The sequence below is a fragment of the Anopheles marshallii genome, chromosome 3 (genome assembly GCF_943734725.1).
Source record: "Anopheles marshallii chromosome 3, idAnoMarsDA_429_01, whole genome shotgun sequence".
In the NCBI taxonomy this organism is placed as follows: domain Eukaryota; kingdom Metazoa; phylum Arthropoda; class Insecta; order Diptera; family Culicidae; genus Anopheles; species Anopheles marshallii.
The window spans coordinates 14,302,380-14,326,242 of NC_071327.1; the positions used below are offsets into that span (position 1 = coordinate 14,302,380).

Genomic DNA, 23,863 nt, shown 5'->3' on the forward strand with positions numbered 1-23,863 from the left:
TCTTTATCGGCACAACAACTTCAAGAAGTTGGGGTCTGCCATTTTTGACATTCTTTGACCGCTACCAATACACCTACAGGGCCCCCTTTTTTGGAGACTAATGTTCATTATAAATTTCTACGGTCGATACGGTGAAGAGCCTTCATTCTTTGATATAAATAAAATATAGCAATAAGCCTATAAGTCTATAAGTATGACCTCTCTAAGCAAAGAGAGCAAACAGACGAGATTGAGAAATAAGCATTACAAAACACCACTAATCATGTCTCCACCAAGAAGCCATCGTAACGAAGCTGCTGCTGTCCCCTCAAGAAAGGTTTCATCTTCATCAAAGTCCCGATTTAAGCCATTATCCGCCCGCCAGTAAACGGGATGTGATGGCACGGCGAGCGCCATTTATGAAATAAAAGCTTAACTGCGAATTACAAGTGGTTGAGAGCGCACGCATTTAATCGAAAGACATTGTCAAACCCACTGCTTGGCTGTATCGTTTCCTTCGGCGGCAACGGTACACCAATTTGGGGCCCAATTGGGTGGCCGTGTGTACCCGCCTGGGGAATAACGTAAATTCCTAATTTTTCGGCAACTCCTCCCGCTTCCACCAGCGGGTGCGGGATGGTGGAAGAACTTTAATCTTTTCTTTCATACCCGTCGCGTCAACGGATGGGCGAACTCTGCGAACGCCTTTTGGAGCGGTGTTGTGTTGTTTGGGTAGCCGCGTTTCACCGAAGAAAGTCGAAACGGGGCAACCATTCGGAACGGCAACACGTTGTTCGGTTGTTGCAAAAGTTGGCTTGTTTCGGCTGATGCGCATGCTCCCGATGGAAGTGACCGTGAGTGCCGTGAGTTACGCCTATCTGACGAGGGGAACGTCGGTTCGTCGGAACGGCACTCGCTTCACCGCGGTGTGTTGGGCTGTACGGTTCATTCCGGTTTCAGTAGAGTAGCAGTCCGGTGTGTGGATGCCCGACGGTGGTATCTTATCCGGAAGCCTTGGTTCCAGGTGGTTGCAATTTTACGGTGAATCAGATGCCCTCGCTAGACGCTTAATTTAGTGTCCTCCACCACGGAGTTCGATCGTGCAGCTTGATTAGCTAGTGACCTAGAAGTGGTAAATCGATTTCCATCCTCACAGTGACTCAAAAAGTCTTAAAACACTCCATGCATGCATGCGGATGCAGCATGTCGCTAGGGCCGACCATGCCATGGCAGCGTATGAGCACCGTGCACTAGGTGCTTGCACCATCGTAAAAATGTATTAAAGATCCGCAGCACAAATTGGGCGACATTTCAAACATATTGTTTGCCAGCATCGAAACCCCCACTCCCCCCCTCCCATATCAGCACAGTGACCACCACAACGGAAGGCGCCAGTCGAGGATATAAAGTGCATTTATAACGTGCGATACCGGATGTAGGTAAAGCGTGGCATGACAAACTCGTGGCAAATGTACGTTCCACCGCCCGGTGACGATCTGGGCGAGCGTTTTAACGGCTTCGCTTTATCGTCCGGTTTCATCGAAGTAATTGATCATTTGGGTTGTGCATCAATCGGTGACGGTGGCTGGTAAGGTAAGGTAAGTGACATTCGAGGAAAATCGAGTACATCTCTCGCCACCGGGTGAACGGGTGATGTGGTGATGAGAAAATGGATTAAATATTTACTACCGTTGCGATTCCGCTGCTCCGATGGGAAGCCCATGGGTGTCCGATGCGGCCAGGATAATTGCTGGCATGTGTGTCGCGGTGTTTGGAATGTGATTACACGTGGCACATAATTTAAATAATGGTTTCATACGGTATGGGGAGAAATGAGTTACATTTTGTGTGTGATTTGATATAATCTGTACATATCACAACATGCCTCAAGGTTCACTAAACCCCCCCCCAAGTAGATATGTATTACTGAGGCTGTACCAAATCGTCCAAAATGGGCCATAGCTCTCGACATGATTTATTCGTCTGCGTAATTCACTGTTATGCGACTGTTTCGCTACGACATTTATCAAAAGCTATCCATCAGGAGGACGTGTCATAAATGTCAGAAAAATGATACACATCTTTCCAGCGGCCTTGTGGCATTGCAAAACCGGCACCATGCAGTGCAGTGCCGTTGGGAACCATATTTGCATCCAAAATGTATCAGCTAAACGCATAAACTACATAAAAAATTAAGTTAATGTTGGAGTGTATCGTTAGTGACTTAAACTGGACATTTGTTAAGAGAGGGGAATTCTTAAGTAGTGCAACTAACAATAAGATTTTTGAACATTTTTATTTTCAAACTACAGCATTATGATATTTGAACTGAAACCTAGTAGAATTAGATAAACTTAGATAAGTAGAAGCATAAAAACATTTAAAGCAAGAGTTGTAGGGATTTCTAATAAGATAAAGGACTTAATAACTTGCTTCCTTGATAGACAAAGGGTGAAATCAACCATTTTTACATCGAATCTGATCGGAAGACCCTAAGTATAAAATGTTAAGGCTTTTTATATTTTTGTTAGTTTAAGCTGTCGCATCATTCGCTCACTCCGAGGAAATCAAACCAAACACATCTGGTTTCTATAATTAACTAATAAGTGTAAAGTCAAAGAGAAAAAAGATTTAAATTGATTGATTCGATGCACAATGTTGAAAAACGTAAATGTTTCGTTATTGAATTCCATCCATTGCATATCTGCATGTGAGCAATGGTCGGTTATCTCATATCTCATCGCAATGGTCAATCTCACTGGAGGCACGGTCCTTAATCTCTCACTCGAAGTGTCGAGTGAGTTGTGTATTACTGGCTCTTAACACACTATATTCCAGCATATGAAAGTGGAAAAAATTGCTTTTATGTTGCGGTAATAATGCAACTAAAGTGCCTATCATGTGTTAAAGGACACCAGACGATATTTTAAGAGTGCCTTTTATTGCCAGGAACATATCGTGGGTAAATTTTGATGGAATATCTTGAGTTTTGTTGTGTGCAATGTACTGGTAAATTGGAGTAAAAAAAGTAAGGAAGGACCGAGGACTTCTGAAGACGTTTAAATGAAAAGATGTCCTTTTGGGATGTTTTCTAGATGGACTGCAAAGTTTCAATCCATATGCATTTGGATTCCGTATTCCTGAGTTATAATGGGTTAAGTAGTTGTAGAGGCCCGCTTAGGAAGATCAACAGTGGAAAAGAACGTTCGATTGTTACTAGCTAAAGGTGTACCAATTTACTTACATTCCTAATGAGCACCAAAATAGCCTAACAAGTCTGTCTGTCTTAGGTCTGCCTCTTAGACTACATATAGTTAAGTGTCTTGAAACGGATTTCAATAAGACATGAGAAAATTGTCAACAAAACTCTGTTGTTGGGTATACATCAGTTATTACATCCATAATTCAACATAACTAGTTTGAAGGCTCGTCTACCTTTTACATAGCAGTACATCTTTTTTCCGTAAAAGCATAATTTATCAACCTTTCATTTATATTTTAGTGTTAGCTCTCCTTATTTATATTTGTTTTATATCTGTGTTTTTAACAAGTTATCCCAATTGTCATTTTAAACTTTTCATTCATTTGGAATCTTCTTAATAATTTTAAACTCCTACATCAACCGTTCAATTTTACCATAATTAATTCAACTTAATTGGATATTTTAACAATAAACTATTTAAAATACGCGCTGAGTATGAACGATGTATACTCGTATGTTTCGTTTCTAATTTGTAAGTTGACACGTAACAACAATTACACAAAAAAAGCGTTCTGTTACGTGCTGAAAACCATGCACCAACGGATTTGTTGATGAGGAATGGTTACAGGTTTGTCTTGGCATTTGAGGAGTATCCTGCTGTTGTTATAGTTGTAACCATTGCACACATACACAACCGTACAGAGTCAAATCTTCTGCATTGTTGCACTGCACGAGCTGTCCTTTAGCGCGTACCACCGCTCCTTCAAACGCTCGTATCCCAAGCCAGAGCTGTTTGCTACTGTTGTGAAGGATGTTTTCATACCGCCAGGCGACATCTACCATTCGCCACACATGCCAACACACTTGAAGCCATTCTTTACCGACGATTTCACCGACCGGCAGGTTGGCAAGTGCGGGCGATGTGCTGGCAATGGTGCGGCGATTATGCGATGTCACAAGTCTCAAGTAACCTTGCTCAAGCGCACCGGGTTGGCACATCACGTACCGTTCCGTTTGGGGTCTTGCAAGAAGACATTCCAAGTTCCCTTTTTGCACAGGGAAGCATTTCCCATACATTAGCCGCACACGCCCACCAGCCGGGATCGCCACAGGATCGGAAGGATGTGGTCAAGATATTTTATCGAAAGGAAAGGAAAGATTTACATCGTGAAATATAATATAATATTTTCTTGTTGCAAGCGTATACTTCTTTTATTTTGCTTTCCATTACTTCCCGCGGTATCCTTCCTGCTGGGCGATACTTAGTTGCCCACGCGAGTAACGCTGTTATTTCTCAGTAAGAGTGAAAGGAAGAAAAAATCAAGCCATAAATCATCCCGAAACCGGGTGATAATTTAGGTGATGGTAAACTTTTTTTTAACCGAAGTTTGGGCATATATAAAAAAAGGGAGAAAAATACGAAGGTCACCAAGGGATGTCCGAAGGGTGATAATAGATATAACGGACGAGTCATTCTAGGAGAGAGGAGAACATATGACATCTTTACCGTTTTATGTAAATATTATAATACACTGAAAGTTACCAACAAGTGTGCCATGACTATAGAAAAGTTGTTGACAAGTTGTTAATGTAGTTGTAAATATTTTTAAACACAACGATACTACCATTTATCGTACTGATCCTTAAGGTGTAGAATTTTTTGTTTAAATTTCCACATTTTTTAAGAGTTCCTCAATTTTAGTTTTAGAAAAATATTAAATTTAATTTTAGTATTAAATTACTTTAACACGTAGCCAAATAGTTAGTCTTAGCTAAGGAGAAATGGTCCAGATGGGATGTTTTCTCGGTCCTATCGTGTGCAGACCGGCCCAGCTACCTTTATACTATTGGATTGCGCCATTTTTTTTTGTGTAGTTTATTTGAACAACTTTCCATCAGCGTGTGATTAAAGCACTAACGAAGCAATGGAAGTAATCGTCAATGCCGATACTAATAAAAGTTAAATAGCGTATCATTACGTTCCCTGTAACATACTTCCTATGCGTCCAGAAGCGAATGGAATTGTTGGCCGGTCATACTTTTAAATCGTACTTGTTGAGCACCACTCACTGCACGCGAAGCGAAAGCTTCTGCCAGTCAGTTTTCTGTGTGTGTGTGTGCTTAACGTTAAGTGGCATTTAACAGTACATGGGAAAGGTAAATTAAAAAAAAAAAGAAATGTCGATGCCGTCATGTCGACCCGCTGGAAAATGGTAATTACGTTTAAGGGGGGAAGACATTTTAACGTACCTACGCTACGCAAAAGATAAAGTTTCGTCCTACTCACCCCGTCCGACGCAAGCGTATCGTATTGGGGGAAAACAGAGAGTGGTGCTGTTGTTTGTATTGTTTAAAACAATTTTGCACCCGATTACAATTAGTTTACTCGCTGACCTAGCAAATTAAATTTAGCTTTATTGCTGTAGGGTTTTTGGATCCAAATTTACATTGGGTTTTTGAAACGTGAGCCCTCTGCTTGTTAACGTGCTGTACTTTTGTTATGTTGTGTGCAAAAAAAGAGGTCTAACGAACGAAAAATTGAGATGAATGTGTACCGTTCACCGCCGCATTTGTCCCCCGACAAAGTGGGATCCACTAATTGGGAGTCGACTCTTGTAGCCGTCCGTGGCATGGTCGTCATATCGCATGGCTGCCGTCGACAGTGTTGTCGTGCCGCATTAAAGATCAACGTGCACGCAATGCAGCAAAGAAAAAAAACAGAATACAAAAAAAAACAACCCCTAGCAAGGATATTGAGTGTAGCAGGAAGTGAGTAAGACCCCGGCAACAGCGGAAGAGAAACGCGTAAATTCCACAACTCTAACCGAACGATATTCACCACTGCTCCCCCGGGAGGGATGGTCAGGAACGCGAGAAAAAAAAAACAACAGTGTGTGATAATGATCGGGGGAACATTCATTTACGTCCTTACCGGACGTTCCGCCACAGGACGCTTGTGACGGTTCGGATGGTTTGACACGCTCTGAAAGATCACATTAAAGCATTCCGAGGCGTACCGAGGCGAGACCCGAGCGGAATGCAGAAGCATCCTTACCGATGCCGATCACGTCAGAAATATGCTTTTTGATTCAATTACGCCTCTCGGGGGATGAAATATTGAACGATGACGTCAGGATTAGTTGGCGAAGATGAAAAGATGGACGGCGCGCACGTGCCTTCGACCGAGACGGTGCGAACAACAAAAGGACAGTGTAAATGCGGTTAAGAAATGATGAGCACGAAAAAAGTAAAGGAAATGATGGAAGCCAACGTGTGGATGAATTTAATTAAACTTTTTGGTTTCCTTTTTAAAGCTTTAAGATATTGGTTAATATTCTTCTTTATGGTGGCTGAGTTTATGGTGGTTTGTTTTCAATTTTTAATAGCTAATAACAGCATTGCGGATGGCAGTTATTATGAACTGCTATTATTAACACTGCTGACGAAGCCTTAGGGTGTAGAGAGGGATCGGTGCCGTTCCTCGCACGACAGGACTGGTACGAAATCCCATTCCAACCGCACTCCTGTATGCAGTGGCGGACAAAGTTCCTTGAAGCCCCTGAGAGGAGTTCCTTAGCTGGAGTACACCACCAGTGGAGTTAGGAAGTTCCTCGCAAAACTTGACTCAAAAGTCTAAGGAAGTCAGAATTGCCACATCACAAGACATAAGTTAAAAACAAGATAGAAAACAGATTCAATCGATACAGATTTACGAGATGATATTGTAGTTATGTAAATGCAAATAATTAAATTAATGTGTTTATAAACACTTTGTTTCTCGTTGGTAGAGTCTAAGTCTCGTCAGGAGACGAGTACTTGACGTGCCAACAAAGAACGAGTTTCAGGTGTAATGTAATCAGCATCTTACCGTTCGTTAATTAAAAGTTTGTGAGTTTAAGAAAAACCCGTGAAAGATCGCCGGTAAAGTAACAGTTTTGAATTATTAACCTCACGCAAAAGAGCTTTTGCCACACTAAACCTATCACAGTGACGACTCAACCTGAGTTAGATTGGGATTAAAATTAGTAGTAGTAGTAGTAGTAGTCCCTACCTTCCATTTTCCTACCATATCCGGTGCTGTGCTTCCACTGTGGCTGGTGAACTTTGCACTCAAATTGAATGGGAAGATTAAAATCATGCTCTGCTCGCAACTGAAACAGGAGCAAAATGAGCTTTGCTCCTCGGCTAAAGGGAAGAGGTAATACCATCCACTTTATGCTTCATCTCCAAGATTGGAACCACGGGTACGTCGTCTACACTGTGGGAAAAGTTTATCAAATTTCCATCCTCTTTTATGTACTTTCATCGTCGGTGCTGATGAAGACTGCCGCATGTGAGCGTTCGTATGGTTTGAAGCTTTAAAATAACAAACAGAAAGATAATAAAGCTAGACCGTTCGCGCTCGCTTGCTCAATGAACCCTGTACAATTAATTAATTTCCTATCATTTCGTATTCATTCTCGTCCCATTCACCGTGTGTGTTGTGTCGGTAGATCGATAGATAAAGGCGACCTCTCGTAACGCGTCCGTCACGATGAAGACTCCAATCGTCAGTTGGTTCAGCCAGTCGGTGGATGGTGTCAATCCCACACAGATAGCCATCTACGGTTCGGTATCGTTCCTCGTCGTCTCGCTGCTTGGTTTGCTGATTTACATTACCTGCTCGAAGCGTTACCGACTCAACTGGTACGAAAAGAATTTGCTGGAATCGGCCAAGGAGCGTGAAGCGGCACAACGGGGCAGGTAAGCGGCAATTCATCGCAACACGTGCCAAACGAGCCACCTGTTTGATGGGAGTGGTTTTCTTTTTCTTCTATCGATCTTGTCATCTTTTCGGCGCGGGGGTAGCCACCAGGGACACATAACCTGCCCAATTGCGTACAATGTCGATGCCGTCGCTGGGACGTCTCGCTATCTAAATCGAGCCAACGGTGGAAGCGGTGGGAGCCCCCAGACGCGAGCCGACCATCCACCGTTCTGGGCGTCGCAGGGCCTTTACCGGAAAAGTGACAGCCGGGGGCAGTTGATTGACACATCGGACGGTGAGCGTTCTTGCTTCGCCGTTGGCGGAAGAGACCGCCTTCTCCACCCAACACCCCGTTGAGGCGCGAAGGCGTAACCATTTTCCACAAACATCTTTTGTTGTTTTCTTGCAGAGGAAACGACCGGCGAGGACAGCGGTGATTCTGCCTGCAGCAGCAGTAGGTCAGTTATTGCGGCACCCAGCGGTGCGGTGGCCATCGCCAGCACGGGTAAACATGTAGTGCTTGTTACGTCAAGCCCGGCCAAACCCACCACCTCGATGGTGTCTACGGTTGCGGCGACCGCGGGCGGCGGCACGGCCGGTGCGACCAAGGTTGACCAAGCGAAGATCGATATGCTGGACTCCGTCAGCACGTGCAGTACGGTTAGCCGGGACGAGCTGGGCGGTGAGGACGCCCGCGGTGCAATACATCTGACACTGAGCTACGATCCTGCGGCGGGCATCCTGAACGTGAAGCTGGTCGAGGTAATGGGCGAACGCGAGCCGGTCCTTTCGTAATAATGCGTCAAACAAGTCGAACCCCTTTTTCACTTCCTTCGTACCCAGGCCCAGGACCTGCAGCCACAGGACTTTAGCGGGACGGCAGACCCGTACGCCAAGATAAGGTTGCTGCCGGATCGGAACAATATGTGGCAGACGAGGATTCACAAGAAAACGCTCAACCCTGGTAAGTGGTGGAGAGTTGGTTACGTGGCAGTTACCATCGGTTGACATAATGGACGACCCTTGTTCCGAGCATGAAAGCGAACGAATTATGGGATTTTGCGGATGGCATTATGTATTACCATTTCGAATGAAATCTATTGTACGTTTGGCAGATGGGACATTCGCAGCAATAACCCGTCCAAGCAAACGAACAACTTCCACAGCTTCCGTGAAACATTGCGTCTTACATTGTACATATTTGTACAAGTAATCCCACATGAGTAGCTCACATTTAATATCTCGTGAATGTTGCAACGCAATGTTTTGTTCAAACTGGCCTACTGATCAGATTGGTATCTATGAGTATTATGATTGGCATACTATGATTGGTATTATGAGCAGATAGGACATCAATTGGAATATTGAAAATTATATCTTTGTCTTTTTTCTATTTTGCGCAGCTGGGATGTGTCCTTGTTTATTGGGGAGACGAAGAGTCCGCTCTTCATATACAAATGCATACCGCTCCTTTTTTTTGGTTTACGACTTAGAATATCAAGTCAACAAGAGAGAAGAACTGTACGTACCGTGCAATGATTAAGTAAAACCGAACGTTAAAGTAATACCGATTAACGACTCTTAGATTAGAGTTGGATTACAAAACCTCTACAGTTCGATCAGTTACCAGTTCGTTATCAGTTCCATCAGCGAACTTCGTTCAACGAGTTTGTTACTGTAGTTCACGAATAATTCACAGCTTGAACTGTCTATTTAGAGAGGTTAGGTTCATTATGCGCTAAATGTAAAAGAAATTAAATGAGATTGGGAAGCAGGTTGAATGACGCACGTTGAACGGCTTGTAACGCTGGTTGAACTGCCGCGTAACGCAGGTCGAGCGGAAAGTAACGTAGGTGGAGCGATGGGAAATGGTGTTGAGGAACATTTGGTGAGAGACCTGAGGTTAAGCGAACTGTACAAGATAAAGTATGAGCAACAATTTTTTTTTTAATGAGGGACAAAAGAGCTAAAGAACTGTACCGTTCGTTCAGTTCTTCACAAAGAACGAACCGGTTCGCTCAATTTCATGATCTAACTAATGATTTACCCAATCCTATTCCAGATATCTTGCCACCAGACCACATCTTGACTATGTACAAAAAAAGGAAACGTTTTGAGTTTAAGCTTAAGTTCTTTTCTCTCCTTTGCAGTGTTTGATGAGGATTTTGTGTTTGAAGTGCGGTCGGCTACGATCGGCAGGCGAACACTCGAGATTCTCCTATTCGACTTTGACGCGTACTCCCGCCACGTCTGCATCGGTGGCGTACAGTTCCCGCTGGCACAGGTTTGCCTCGCCGAACGGATAGACATCTGGCGTCCACTGCTACCGTACACCGAACAGGACAACAAGCAGGATTTGGGCGACTTGATGGTGTCGCTATCATATCTACCCGCCGCCGAAAAGCTCACGGTCGTCATCATCAAGGCACGCAATCTGCGCGTCATCGACGGTACACGAAATTCCTCCGATCCGTACGTGAAGGTGTGCCTGTACAATGCGGATGGGCGGCGAATCAAGAAGCGCAAGACGACGGTGGCACGCAATACGACCGCACCCGTCTACAACGAGGCCCTGACCTTCGACATTAGTCGCGAAATGTTGCGAGACTGTTCGATCGAGTTCCAAGTGCTGCACGACAGTTTGTTGGGCAGGAATGAAACGCTCGGCCGTGCGACGGTCGGCAGCGGGCCAGAGTTTCGGCAGGAAAACCGAAAGTTCTTCGACGAGTTGTTCCGTACGCGGGCAGCAACCGCCCAGTGGATATCGCTGTGCGAGCTGAAGATGAAATCCGACGCAGGGTCGAAGAAAAAGTGAAAGAGCTCAAGGATTTTAGGGAAATATGAGAAGGATTTTAGCTAAGCTAAACTCTGCACCAACTTATTGTAGCATACGCGATGTACTATACTGCTGGTAACTCTTCTGTTCTGTCCGGTCATCCAGTTACGGGTTAATGATAACACGATCACGGATATGATTTTTCTTTTTCCTGCAAGAAAGCCCTTATATTTACACCGGTGGTTTAGCATAAAATGCAAAATGGTAATTAAACAAATTTGTTTTTTTAAACTTTGAGGAGAATTACTGTCTTGTGTTATTCCACTGTCTAGTTTTGGTTTTTCTGTAACGAATAGTCTGCATTTTACAAGAAACTATAAAGCTATGGTTCTAATTTAAGGTACAAGAGAGCATTTCGTTCGTTGGCATGATATATTCACACGCTTTCCCGCACCGTTTCACGCCTTCCCGGAAGCACCTATTCCGGAGCGCCATAAATCACGTTAGTTCCTATGACGCTCCTTATGCACCTCTCCATTTTACAACGGCAAAAGAACACAAACTCACACGTTAAATATTTACAAATATACATGTATACATATACAAATATCAAACAGAAGTGGGTGGGAACAAAGAAAATAAAAAGGAACGGAAAAATAAGGGCTGAACAGCAAAAGAAACAAACAAACAACACATACATAAGTGGGTGCAGTAAACGTTTCAAAGTACCACCACCAATGTTAATGGTAACGGAGGACTATCAAAAAGTGCGAATCAAAACGGGATACCTAGTAGCATCGGGCGATGTATGGCAGGAACCATATATTGCAAACAATGAAACATATTTATACAACCTCAGAGAGAAATGTATTTAGTAGATGTGAAACAACATTCAGAAATAAATATTGTGTATCTAATCCAGTGGATGTATACCTGGAAGAATTTGTTTTTTTTTTTGTAATTTGTAAAGAAACTAATTCCTAATGACCATCTAATTTCGTTCTTAGTTCTTGTGATTGCTAAACAAGCTCTGAACTTCTTTACCTATACTTTTCCATTTATTTTATTCATCCAGAAATAGATTAAATGAAATGTAGAGAACTATAATAACCGGAAACTAAACGGCAAAATTAATACAACAATGAACAACGTTGTTCCTTGATCTCCGGACATCGTCCTTATTGAATAGCAGGGCAGCAAATGAAACCTTTGTGACCAATACATGTAGTATTTAATGCGCAATGTTCATGAAGGGGGTTTGATCAATTTGGGGAAACAGAAACTCCATTACATGCAATTTAGTGTACAAATTATTTTTTATAAAATTGATGAAAAAAAAATCCTGTTCGAAACTTTCATTAGTTTTCATAACTTTCATAACTAAGGGCGTAAACATTAACACGTACACTAAACAAAATACATTGAATACAAAGCATATTAAATGCATACTTGGACAAAATCGAAGAACATTTCACGACTTGCGACAACTTAAATTTCACCAGCGAACAAAATAGTATTTTTTCTCCAAACTTCTTAAGATCTTTAAGATCTTAAGGAACTGTAAAATTTCGTAAGCATCTCTAGAAGTCACAAGAAGTAATACATATAACTTAGTAATAGTAATACATAATAATTGTCGCTGTTGTTTAGCAATAGAAATGATTAGCTCAATTACTGTGTGATTAAATTCTACCTATCTTAGTTCAATAATTTGAAGAAATTATTAATTGTTTTGCAGTACTGACAATATTTACCTGAGATATAGATATGAGTATTACTGATAGCATAGAACCACAATAATGTGAGCTCAGCATGTTTGTTTTACTTCTTTTTCAAGAACTTTTCAATGGTGGTCTCAAGCTTTCGTTTCTTGGGGGCCGCACTCGCTTTTGTCGTCGCTGGACGCTTTTTTCCTGTCGAACTGGCACCTGGTGCACTGTCACCGTCCAGATCGTGTTCTTTTAGTGCCTTGTTGCGCTTATAAGCGGCAGACATGCGTTGTATATTCACCTTCGATATCTCCTCATGGACAACTATCCGGCGTGGATAATCTTTCCCGATAATGCAACCCAGCTTCTTCTGCGTTTCGAGATTCGCTTTCCACGGTTCGTAGATGATTCCGGCGGGAAAGCGTGCCAGCTCCGGTACGTATTTGCGGATAAACTTTCCCTCCGGATCGGTCTTTTTGCCAAATGCCACCGGGCTGTAGACGCGGAAGAATTGATGAAAGAAGGCAGAGGCCGACAACCACATCCAGTTGCCAGCATTCAATGCCCAGTCGGCATCCAGCAGCAATTCTTCGAAAACTCGCTGTCCTTCTTCCCACGATATCCAGAGATCGCCACGCGTCAGGAAGCAAGCAACGGCATGGCGGGCAAGATGATGTATCCAACCTTCCTGGCGTAACTGGTGCATGATGGCGTCGATGAACGGATAACCCGTTCTCCCGTGGGTCCACGCTTCCAGATGGTCCTGGTTAGTGTCCCAATCGACCTGCAAACATACACTGTTTCCGACCATTTTATCGAAGCTGGGAGTTACAGCTGCCACGCAGTAATAAAACTCGCGCCACATTATCTGACCGATCAGCGATACTGGAGGTTGCGAGTGTTTCTGGCCTTTGATAATCTCCGACACACGACTGTAGAATAAACGCACACTCAGGCATCCAAACTTCAGGTACGGACTCAGAACCGTGGTAGATGGTTCGAGAGAATTTGGTGAGGTGTTTGGCTTCTCGAAGTTGCACACCCACGACTTTCGACTGAGGGATTCGTCCATCCTGCGCAAAGCTTCCGTTTCTCCGCCCGGAAACTTGCATTCGTCTAACGTACTTTCCTTCACGCCCAGTTCTTGCATAGTGGGGGAAATGTAACAGTTGGAATTTTTTCTCTCCTCCTTATCCGGCTCAGGGGCAGTATAATTGGGGGGAAGTTTTTTAGGTGCTGGCAAAGCTTGCGGTATTTTGCAAGCAGACGCAACTGTTGCATACTTTTGGAAGGTCAGTGGCGGCTTGCCAGCATTTTTCTTCACGATCGTATCGGGATCAAAGATAGTGTGTGATTTTTCCACATGAATCTTCACATTGTGCTTCTTTGCCTGATCCTCGACGGTTTTATCACGTTTTACAGCGTACGGTTCAATGTCATGCTCGAATGTTAACAACGACACGTTCCATTCGGCGAAGAGTCTAGGAAATATTTCCACAGGATTGCCACGCACTACGTACAGCCTGGAAGAAGATATTCATAAACATATAGAACATAGTACATTTTAAGGTTTAAACAAACAAATGTTACCTCGAGTTAATGGAACGCAAATTTTCATCCAGATTTACCAGCGTTTGTTGCAAAAACCGCCACCGATTTGGTCCCACGCGCAACCATTTGCGAATGCCAGGATCAAGCACGAATACCGGCCGGAGGGCATATTTGGTGGGATGTTCTCGCACTTTATCCACAGCAATCGAAAGTGCTGGATTATCGTGAATACGCAAACCTTTCCGGAACCAATGCACGATAGTTTCACGTTTGGCCATGGTAAAATGTCGCCGAGGCGCTGCAATTGCGACGGAATTTAAAACGGTTATAAAATATGACGAAATACACAACCGCACATGCTAAAACCAAAACAAAACACCGACTCAGAGCACGTTCACAGAGTATGAGGCCTATTTCGATTATCAATTCGAAATGTGAACGCGCTCCACCTTTTGAAGTTTTGACAGTCACGGCGACCTTGACGGTACAAACAAAAACAACTCACTTTTACCAAACACAGCATAAAATCTCGTCTGTGCAGCAATATTTGTAATTAAACCAACGCAGAATGGCTGCAAGTGGTAGGAATATTGGAAAATTTGCATTTGTAGAGAATTTTTGTAACCGAAAGCTGTATTTTGTAGGCGCTGAAGGTGAACCAAAGCGAGAGTTTGTGGTGCCGGAAAAGCTGGTCAAATCACCCACCGATATGGAGCTGTGGAGAATGTCCGAATGCTATTACGATTTGTTGGGGTTCATTAGCAGCATGGCGGTCGCATTGCAAGGCACGCGCAACAGTCAGGAAGTGCCGATACCTCCAATTGTAGAAAAGCTCATGAAGGTGTTAGATCGACTGGAACAGCTGGCAATCGAAACGCCTCCGGTTGATCAGCCGGCTCGATTCGGTAACGTTGCGTTCAAGAGCTGGTTTCAGAAGATGCAGTCGGAAAGCAAGCAGCTCATTGGCGATGTACTGCCGGATTCGCTGAAAGACGCAACCAAGGAGCTGTGTGTCTATTTTGTCGACTGCTTCGGGAATCCAACACGCATTGATTACGGCACCGGGCACGAGCTGGCTTTCATCATGTTTTTGATGTGCCTATTCAAGATCGGTGCTTTCGAGCGCAAAGATGAAGTAGCGGTTGGGTTGAAGGTAAAGCCATGGAGGTGTATAGAAGAAAAGAGAATTTTAACGTCTTTTACATAATTTTTGACAGCTGTTCCAGAAATACATTATATTAGCTAGGAAGCTACAGGTGACGTACCGTATGGAACCGGCCGGCAGCCATGGTGTGTGGAGTTTGGACGATTTTCAGTTCGTTCCCTTCATATGGGGCAGTGCGCAGCTGGCTGTGAACAGTCCGATCGAACCGGCCCAGTTTGTGGAAGAGAAATCGATCGCAAAATACAAAAAGGAGCTCATGTTCGTCAGTTGCATCGACTACATACAGCAGGTGAAGACGGGTCATTTTGCCGAACACTCGAATCAGCTGTGGAGCATCAGCGCTGTCCCGCAGTGGTCGAAGATCTCTACCGGACTGATTAAAATGTACCAAAAGGAGGTGTTGTCCAAGTTTCCCGTTATTCAGCACGTGTACTTCGGATCGATCCTTACGCTTAAAACGGTCAAGCCGGGTACGATGTTACCCAATCCAAGGCTAGGCATGATTCCCCGGCAGCATGCTCCGGCGCCGGCGGCAGTTCCAGCTCCTCCAAAATTCCCCGGTGGCGATGGAATGTGATAAAATTGTGTATTACACATGCTACTAGTTTGTGATTGTTCGAAGAATAAAATATTGAAATTCTTCCTTTGGAAACATTGGTTGCAGAATTGCTAAAGATTAGTAAACTTTCCAAAATCAAGGGATATTCTGCTCGGGTTGGAAGTAGAACACACCCTTGCGATTCGTTTGACGTTTCGCAAAGGGAACGTCATTTTGACAGTTCTCCATCAAAATATCGTTCTCGGGAAGGAGCTCGGAAAGAAATTTGTGTGACCCTTTCGGCGGCGATATTCTGTGTTTCTTCGCCTCAAAATGGCTCGTTACGTAGGTTTGAATAAGCTTGGCAAGCTGTTCAACTATATCCGCGACAATGGAGGTATTCGGGCTAGTTTGTATAAGCTGTACAGGTGTGTAAATGGACGAATATCAACTTATGTAATAGAACCTGCGAACGATGTACCATCGACGATGCCACAACTGTATCAAAACAAACCATCCTTTGCTCGTTTTAGAATGGATGAGATGAAGTCGGGACGTTTGGTCGGTGAAGATAAGTACGGTAACAAGTACTACGAGGACCCGTCACAGTTTTATGGCCGTAACCGTTGGGTAGAGTACGCACCGCACTGGAACCTGGAGTACGACGGTTCTCAAATCCCGTCTGAATGGTTCGGTTGGATGCACTACAAGGTAAGGATGATGTTTGAAAGAATGGTAACGTTGTATCACGGAAAATTTCTAATCTTTGATCCAGACTGATCTGCCACCGAATCGGGACGGAAACCGTCCGCACTACTCGTGGATGATCGATCATAGTGAAAATGTGTCCGGAACTAAAGGTAAGGCATAGCAACGTTTCGTTAAGCGTTGGGTAAAAACATAACTGCTTTCTTTTTTTTCAGATGCCTACATGCCATACTCAACAACCCGTCCCAAGGTAGAAGCATGGGATCCGAAAAAGTCGCTACCGAAATGAAGTGTTGGTTTGTTGTGTTAAATCCAATATAAAAGCTTGTAGAAGGTTGTACATAACAGACTTCCAAAGTGCTACAATCGTTAAAATATCGGTCCGAAATTAGTGGTAATTCCGTGGTAAATCTCTTCCAAATTACTTCAGTTTGCGTAATCTCCGTAGTAGGGTAGAATCTTTAAGAGAGTAAAAAATTCGAACCATACATTTATCATAGTTCAAAATACAGTACATCTTCCAAATGGAGTTTTTAATGATAAGAAGAAGTTCGGATTGTAAATTAAAATCATCTAATGATAGAGTGAAACATGATTTACAATTCAAATGAGAATTAATACGGTCGAAATAAGGTATCATATTACAAAAGATGTTTGCTAATGTAGATACAAATATTTTATTTCGTTTCGTTCATTACAACACAATCAAGTAATTGCATCCAGCGAATGATATTCACATCTGGAAACACATTCTGACGCCCCCGTTCAGGTCGTAGTTCCGATTTGCTTGAATGCAACGTTAGCTGTAACAGCAAAGAATACAAACATCATAGAAATACCTTTTACATAATTGCCAACCAAAAAAGTAAATATACTTACACGCATCAGCTAAATCGAACACCTTAATTGTACCGGGTAGCTGACGAGTTCTAACATTCTGCCGAAATCCGGTCACATTGAAGCATTTCTGCTGTAAGCCAATCTCTTCGAATGTAATCGACAATTGTGTTTCATCGTTTCTCAGTACGGTAGCCTGGCAATGAAGGGAACATGAATTTTGTACCCTTAATTTTCACTATTCCAATACCTACCACTATGTCTTCTAGTTGATTTAACTCATCCACGCTGTCGTCCAGTGCAATGTATCCGGTCGGGAATGAGATCTCACACGTAACCATGTGCGTTTTGTCGTAGAATCCATGCGGCAGAAAGCGAATGCAAATGCGCCAATCGGTGTAATCCTCGTTGGAGGTTTCGTACCTGTACAAGACGATGTCGAACTTTTGCTTTTGCTTGGTCACACTCTCCATGTAACTGTAGTTGATTTCAATGGCTCCCGAAATGGAACCACTGATCGAGAAGTTTACCGATCGGGTGGTCGATGGAAGCTTCACCACACGATTGCTGCTACCGTGCTGCAGTTCATGTCGCACTATCTCACCGGTTTTATCCCTTGCGGTGATCAATGCCGTGTATTGCTTTTCGAGAAAGGTTGTATGTTTTGCATACTCGATCAGTGCCCGGAGCGCAATGTGGGAGTTGGGTGTAATGGAAGGTGTCGCCCGACGGTATGGTTGCCCTTTAATCCAGTTCACTATTGGAGCTGCGTCAAATAGGTGCTTTTTGGTGGTCATCAGCAGCAACACGTATGCCGTTGTTTCCAGATCTGACGCAGCAGCTGTAGTATTCCACCACATCTTCATGCCGGAAGGGCTTTGTCTTTTCTGGTCCAACAGCTCACCCAGAATGTGGGCCAAACTTTGGTTGATCAAGGCAAGATCTTCATCTCCTGTGATGGGGTTTAAAAAGAATGTCAACACGTGTCCAACCAGTGCTAGGTGGTACGGTTCTCGTAGTGTGGAAAGCTTTGAAAGTAGGTAGGTTCTTGCTTTGTCGATAACCGTAACGTAACGCCAGGTGGAACTCCTCATGCCGAGATACGCTAACAACACGTGAGCAGTCTTTTCAATGCGTTCCAAATCAGTCTGCTCACCGTCGTTAGTACAGAAATGGCCATCAGTTGCCTGTCTGTTCTTTAACCATTCTAGCGCATCTACAATGGCGGCCGTGATGGCTGCACTGCTGAGATGTTCACTAGCATGGGCTAGTGCTTGTACGGCAATAACCGTATCCCAACATTTCGACGAGGGCACATGTTGTGCGGGGATAGCAAACGACCCATCCGTTTTGGCATAAGCTAGGATATCAACAACCGTTTCGTTGGCCATTGTTTTTGCTAACGCCTCACGTTCGCTCCAATGCAATCGTCCCAATGCCAGCACGTCCAGCGTTAGGGAAGCCTTCATGGCCATTGTGAAAGGATCCGCTTGGACGAGCTTGTCCATCAGTATGCTCGCCGGAAGGGCAGCAATTTGAATTTGTTCACGGTGCAGTGATACAGTTACTTTCTCCGACCCAACATCGACCGTGGGCGGAATGGGTATTTTAATGTCGTCCAAACGATAGGTAGAATTGTCCACGTTAAACACTCGCACGATGCTGTCCATTTGCTGTACACTCTCTGGAATAGTTCGAAGTATGGTTTCTGCACTCGCAATTACGTCGCCTTCGGTGTAGGCATTTGCCTTCAGCGTGATCGAGCCCAACTTCTTGGGGCGTATCAGGAACTCTGCACGCTGTACCTCGTACGGTTGCAGTCTACCGTACACCGTTTTCTCAATAGCTGATTTAAAGGAAGATACAGCAAACAGTGGTTAATGTGGCGCAGTGTGTACATTTTACTACTCACCATCAGTGCGTCCCGAGTTGTTTAGGAAGTGGAATTCATTCGCTTTGTTCAAAAGCTCCAACAGTACAAAGTCCACTGATTGGTCACGATTATTTACTACGTATAGATCGACGGTGACTGCTTCCATCCTTTTTGCCGAGTACGGGATATGAAGGTAGATCTCTATGTCCTGCTGACGGTGCCATTGGATGGGTGCCGCAATACCGAGTCCACCGGTGAGACTAAACGCAAATGCAGTTACGGTTACCTGATTGACGTGTGGAAAAGGATGGAATCGGAACCGGGCCATTTGCTTCCTGCGCAGGAAAGTAAATTTATCACACAACAATAGTTGACAGTAACCAACAAGTTTGACCAACTACCTTGTAATTCCTTCGTTCCAGAGCAGTAGACGGTTTGAAGGTGATGATGTGCTGATGTCCGAATCTCCATCTGGCTGGTTGTCGCTGTCTGAGTGTTGGAGCGACGGCATCACTTTCAACTCGTTAATGGACAATGGGAAAAAATCTGCAGTCTAAAAAAAAGTATTCGTTTTACTTGAATATATCGATAATAGTTGCCCCCTTATTGTACCTTACCTCTGGATACACCGATCCGTTGAACATGGAACGAGCATAGATGGTTTTGAGCTGGGTCTCATCCAACGAACCTTCATAAACTGCTATACCAACGCGACAATCGTCTCCATCCGTGAATACTCTTATATTCGTACCATCCATTGATAGACGTACCTAGCCGTAAAAGGTTGGAGAAACGAATTTTTAACATCCTGTTTTTCTACATTGTTCTACCTTTGTTTACCTGCTGATCTAGGTCAGGCTCCTGGTAGGTGGTGGAAGTTTGCACCAAAGTTTCCTCAAATCTTGCAAACACGTACAACCGCTTCACATCACGCGGGCGAATCGAGGGGACATAATGCTCGTGATAGTTTTGCAGATTGCAGTTAATGAAGAGTGGAATGTTTTCGCCAGCGTGTTTCCGAATCACCACCAGCACACCGTCCATCGGATGTGAAGATGCTACTGCCAGCTCCAAACCGTCTCTCGTTTTTTGATGTATAGAATTCCCAACATACACGTAGAGCTGTGGACTGTAGGCCGATTCCAGGGTAAGCGTAGTGGCCACATCCTGATACGAAACGCTAACCGTTAACCGCTCCGTAGAACCATCGGTTGGAATTGACAACATTGCCGTATGGTCATTATCCAACAGTGTTTCGAACTGTTTAGTAAGTATAAAACCGTCGTTATCAAACTTTGCACTAACATAAATTTTTCTGTTTGTAAGTTTTAGCTCTGCTAGAGGTTTTCCATTTGCTTTCATCGCTTTAACCAAAAGTGTTGCATTTTGGCCTGGTGTGAAGTCAACCGTTCTCAGGACCTCTAATTTATACGGTGATGGATAAATCTGAATGGTTTTAGTCTGTTGGTAGCTACGTTGAGTTAATCCATTCTTAGTGACCACCGTTGCGTTAATATGAACCATTCTTGCCTCAGATGGATTCATCTTTCGGAATAGTTGATTAATCGGGATGTCCATCTCCTTTCTTCCAGCAATGGTATACGTTCGCTGCATGATAAGATCAGCATCGCCGGAAATCGTCAATGTTAATATTCCATTGATTGGCTTTCCAAACATGAACATTGCTTCCACGCTCATCTCAATATCCGTCTGCCAGAACGTGTTCATTTCTCCCGTGTTGATCGTTATTTTGTGGATTGGAGCCGTGTACAGCATCACTCGAAAGCGTTTCATTGTGATCTGTTCTCCGATCTTCACGGTCATGTTCCAATCTCCTATGTCACGATCATCAGCGAATAGATGCTGACTGCTGTAGATGTCACCCGGATAGAGCCGAGCATTCCAGGACGCTACGGTGTGTTGTGTTTCGTGCCGCAGATCTATCGTCAGGTTGAACGGATGATCGGTTCTTGGCAAAGGTTTGTTCAGCTCGTCCGTTAGAATGACACGAAACGTCAAGTAGTCTCCTGGCGTATGGAACACATCGTTCAGTTGAATTAACACCTTCGGCTGCTGGACCAGTTCAATTTGTCCCGTTAGCCGTGCGGCTTCCTCCGTTCTGGATGAGGTGACGATGTCTAATTGAATCGCTTCTTCACCAGTTGCGTGACTCCATTCATGCGGAATAACGTAGAGTTGTACGTGCTTCGAGCGGACTGTGGTGGACACTATCACATCACCTTCTTCCATTCCGATGTTTTCTATCTCGAACGTACTGGCAACAGTGTCCATGTTCGCTAATATGATGCTGACATTATCACTTCCAGCAGACGATCCGGTAGTGAATATGGAGATATAGTCACTGGAAAAAGGAAACATAACCTGTGAAATTCCCACAAATCTTGGTTCTGTTAGGCAAAGTTCCTATATACCCTTCTTCGGCAAACACGATGCCACCTAAAGTGCACGCAACTAAACAACAGATCACTATTCGCGAGAGCATTTCGCGAACGCTCGCTTATGAACGGCAAATGAAGACTGACTGTCTTGGAACTGGAACTGATAGGCATTGGTTAGATTACCGTTGAGACGGGAATTCCCGGTGTCAAGGAAAAAGGTTATCAATTTCACCAATAGCTCTTACCTTACCGTAGGACCGTTGCATTTGTTTGGTTGTAATTCAGTTTTAATGTTGGTGTTGAAGTAATGAGACTAGTGGCGAAGTCAGGGGCTGTAGAATTTTCAGTATAAGCGTGACGAATTCTTTCCGCTAGATTGATTCTTGCCTTTGTTTCCATCTTTTTGAGCATTGTGCGTTTTGAATGAGATTTTGTTGTAATAAAGGATCTTCAAAGTCTCTTATTAATTAGACGCAGAGGTTACGTTACTTTTTTATGTGCAATACATACTTGTAAATTGTAAACTTGTAAAGGATCCATTTGTCCATTTCCGAATACATCCATTCATTACGTAACGCTGATATGGGAGCGGGTGTTGTATTGGATTTGTACCAGCGTTATGATAGAAGAGGGATTCATCTTTTTGTTTCGTAGCATACAATAAGATAAAACTTAGATTAGCGACGTTTTATTTACAGAAAATCAACTACGTTTAGACATTTTTATACAAATTCCTTGTTATATAGCTGTTTATTAATATTTAAAGGCTAAGATTCTCGGTTTTGATACGTAACTGATGTCCACTCAGATGTTGGTTTTTCAATTCAGGTGTGTAGTGGAGGATCCAGTTTAACTCCGTTGTCATGTGTCGACCTTGTAAAATCATCACCTTTTGATGTCAATCCAAGTAATCAAAGGTATCCAACTGCAGTTTTCATCATTCATTAGTTCATCATTCAATATCATTTAGTGCTCGGAATACCAAGGGCAAAGTGACTTCTTCGTCTCATCGGTAGATCGGTGTAACCGACCAAATTGTGAAGAACTACTTTCACTTTTAATAATTTAATACTACTTCTCATAATTTAGACTTGGAACACAAAAAATACTATTGAGCCAGGCCTTCGAGTGACCTAAAGAATACCCATGGAACATAAATTATGAAGAAAACTGGACCACCTTTCATCGAAACGCTTCGACCAAATTACACTTGGCGTGAGTTCTAAGCCCATTCTGACTCATCAAGAATCGAGCGGAAAGTTTATGTGAAAGACAGCGAACATGTCTAATTTATTGACAGCTCCCATTAGCCTCCCAAACAATAAATCACGCACGGGCACCCTTGTCAGTTTTGGGGACGTCTTGTTGGCTGTATCTTATCGCAAGAGCAAACACAATCATTAAGCTGTCTTATAGTGGATCAATGACCCTGGTAAAAGGAGCGGACATTGGAGACTGCCCCCCTCGGTGGAAAGTTCACGTGTGTGCTCAAGTAAGCGTTTGAATGCTGGGGACTAGCGAATGGTACACATTTTCTCCCAAATGTCTTTTGTACGATTGCGAAGTTGGCGCACTTATTGGGTGGATTGTAAAATAAACAACAAATATTTGCCCTGCAATGCCTTGAGATGGCTGCATTCAAAGGGAAATAGTTTGTAAGCCGAATTGTACGTTGTGTTCTTCATTAATGTTGGATGATCCTTTGAAGTATTTTGACCGTTTTTTTGTTGTTGTAAAGAATCATGTTTGTGTGCTTCATTTATGTCACTCCAAGAAACGGGCAAACAAGATTTAGTTAGTGTTTTCTATATACCTCCCGATACATGTGCCGAACCTCCTGCAAACATCTGCCACATCAAACAAATGCGTCGTCGAAAGGAAGCTGCAAACAAACGGCCCGAATTGGAAACTGCACAGCAAAAGTTAAACACTACACCATCGCGGTTTATGAGCCATTGTGTGGCACGCTGAAAATGGTTCGCTTAAAACGAATTGTGGCGTTTGCATCTGTGCGCCCCTTCGCCGCGGTGGACTTACGCCGTCGATTCTCTAACGCAATGCCAATGTCATGCTTCGAAATGGAACCGCCGTTCGGGGCTTGTGAAGTGGTGCAGACTTTTGAAGCACCGAGGCTTGGTGAAAATGTTTTGCGGCTCGTAGAGCCGCGCCACGTGTGAAAAACAGTGCGAACTTCGAAGGTTTGCTGGTGCCGGATGCAGTTGCAGTCGCCTGTTTATTGCGCTCGGTGCAAGTGCAACACACGGACATTACGGCACGGCCATACAGGCGGCTCGTTCGTGCCTGGCCGTGAGTCTCGAGCAGGGTGAAAATATTTGAACAACACCCCAACAACCGGGACCGGAATCATCCTTCCGTTTG

The 23,863-nt window shown here is 43.7% G+C and overlaps 5 protein-coding genes across 5 annotated transcripts; 3 read left to right on the top strand and 2 right to left on the bottom strand.

The window, feature by feature from the left end:
- The first annotated feature begins 7,715 nt into the window (after positions 1 to 7,715).
- LOC128713438 (synaptotagmin-1) lies at positions 7,716 to 10,743 on the top strand. The gene is made up of 5 exons (XM_053808297.1): positions 7,716 to 7,924; positions 8,030 to 8,223; positions 8,338 to 8,690; positions 8,772 to 8,892; positions 10,079 to 10,743. Exons 1-5 carry the CDS (start codon positions 7,716 to 7,718, stop codon positions 10,741 to 10,743), a joined length of 1,542 nt encoding a protein of 513 aa, XP_053664272.1.
- A 1,782-nt stretch (positions 10,744 to 12,525) lies between these two features.
- Positions 12,526 to 14,242, bottom strand: LOC128710846 (cryptochrome-2). Its single transcript, XM_053805701.1, has 2 exons — positions 14,004 to 14,242; positions 12,526 to 13,936 (listed from the first exon to the last, which is right to left on the bottom strand). Exons 1-2 carry the CDS (start codon positions 14,240 to 14,242, stop codon positions 12,526 to 12,528), a joined length of 1,650 nt encoding a protein of 549 aa, XP_053661676.1.
- A 290-nt stretch (positions 14,243 to 14,532) lies between these two features.
- LOC128711042 (serine/threonine-protein phosphatase 2A activator-like) lies at positions 14,533 to 15,706 on the top strand. Its single transcript, XM_053805909.1, has 2 exons — positions 14,533 to 15,117; positions 15,182 to 15,706. Exons 1-2 carry the CDS (start codon positions 14,533 to 14,535, stop codon positions 15,704 to 15,706), a joined length of 1,110 nt encoding a protein of 369 aa, XP_053661884.1.
- Positions 15,707 to 16,000: 294 nt separating this feature from the next.
- LOC128711050 (probable NADH dehydrogenase [ubiquinone] 1 alpha subcomplex subunit 12) lies at positions 16,001 to 16,664 on the top strand. The gene is made up of 4 exons (XM_053805916.1): positions 16,001 to 16,095; positions 16,201 to 16,378; positions 16,443 to 16,527; positions 16,591 to 16,664. Exons 1-4 carry the CDS (start codon positions 16,001 to 16,003, stop codon positions 16,662 to 16,664), a joined length of 432 nt encoding a protein of 143 aa, XP_053661891.1.
- Positions 16,665 to 17,140: 476 nt separating this feature from the next.
- On the bottom strand, positions 17,141 to 21,651 carry LOC128711043 (thioester-containing protein 1 allele R1-like). The gene is made up of 8 exons (XM_053805910.1): positions 21,518 to 21,651; positions 19,926 to 21,447; positions 19,703 to 19,855; positions 19,487 to 19,638; positions 19,125 to 19,420; positions 17,467 to 19,058; positions 17,255 to 17,408; positions 17,141 to 17,178 (listed from the first exon to the last, which is right to left on the bottom strand). The coding sequence occupies exons 1-8, from the start codon at positions 21,586 to 21,588 to the stop codon at positions 17,141 to 17,143; spliced, it is 3,978 nt and encodes a 1,325-aa protein (XP_053661885.1). The 5' UTR covers positions 21,589 to 21,651.
- Between the last annotated feature and the right edge of the window lie 2,212 nt (positions 21,652 to 23,863).

Excerpts from the sequence above, each read along its gene's own strand:
- LOC128711043 (XM_053805910.1), bottom strand. The coding sequence starts at position 21,588 with ATGCTCTCGCGAATAGTGATCTGTTGTTTAGTTGCGTGCACTTTAGGT. Across the intron at positions 19,421-19,486 it reads TGGAACGAAGGAATTACAAG|GAAGCAAATGGCCCGGTTCC; the intron begins GTAGTTGGTCAA and ends TTTCCTGCGCAG. Across the intron at positions 19,059-19,124 it reads CAACTCGGGACGCACTGATG|CTATTGAGAAAACGGTGTAC; the intron begins GTGAGTAGTAAA and ends CCTTTAAATCAG.
- LOC128711050 (XM_053805916.1), top strand. The coding sequence starts at position 16,001 with ATGGCTCGTTACGTAGGTTTGAATAAGCTTGGCAAGCTGTTCAACTAT. Across the intron at positions 16,096-16,200 it reads AGTTTGTATAAGCTGTACAG|AATGGATGAGATGAAGTCGG; the intron begins GTGTGTAAATGG and ends TGCTCGTTTTAG. Across the intron at positions 16,528-16,590 it reads AAATGTGTCCGGAACTAAAG|ATGCCTACATGCCATACTCA; the intron begins GTAAGGCATAGC and ends CTTTTTTTTCAG.
- LOC128710846 (XM_053805701.1), bottom strand. The coding sequence starts at position 14,242 with ATGGCCAAACGTGAAACTATCGTGCATTGGTTCCGGAAAGGTTTGCGT. Across the intron at positions 13,937-14,003 it reads TTGCGTTCCATTAACTCGAG|GCTGTACGTAGTGCGTGGCA; the intron begins GTAACATTTGTT and ends ATCTTCTTCCAG.
- LOC128711042 (XM_053805909.1), top strand. The coding sequence starts at position 14,533 with ATGGCTGCAAGTGGTAGGAATATTGGAAAATTTGCATTTGTAGAGAAT. Across the intron at positions 15,118-15,181 it reads AAGTAGCGGTTGGGTTGAAG|CTGTTCCAGAAATACATTAT; the intron begins GTAAAGCCATGG and ends AATTTTTGACAG.
- LOC128713438 (XM_053808297.1), top strand. The coding sequence starts at position 7,716 with ATGAAGACTCCAATCGTCAGTTGGTTCAGCCAGTCGGTGGATGGTGTC. Across the intron at positions 7,925-8,029 it reads GAAGCGGCACAACGGGGCAG|CCACCAGGGACACATAACCT; the intron begins GTAAGCGGCAAT and ends GCGCGGGGGTAG. Across the intron at positions 8,691-8,771 it reads TGAACGTGAAGCTGGTCGAG|GCCCAGGACCTGCAGCCACA; the intron begins GTAATGGGCGAA and ends CTTCGTACCCAG.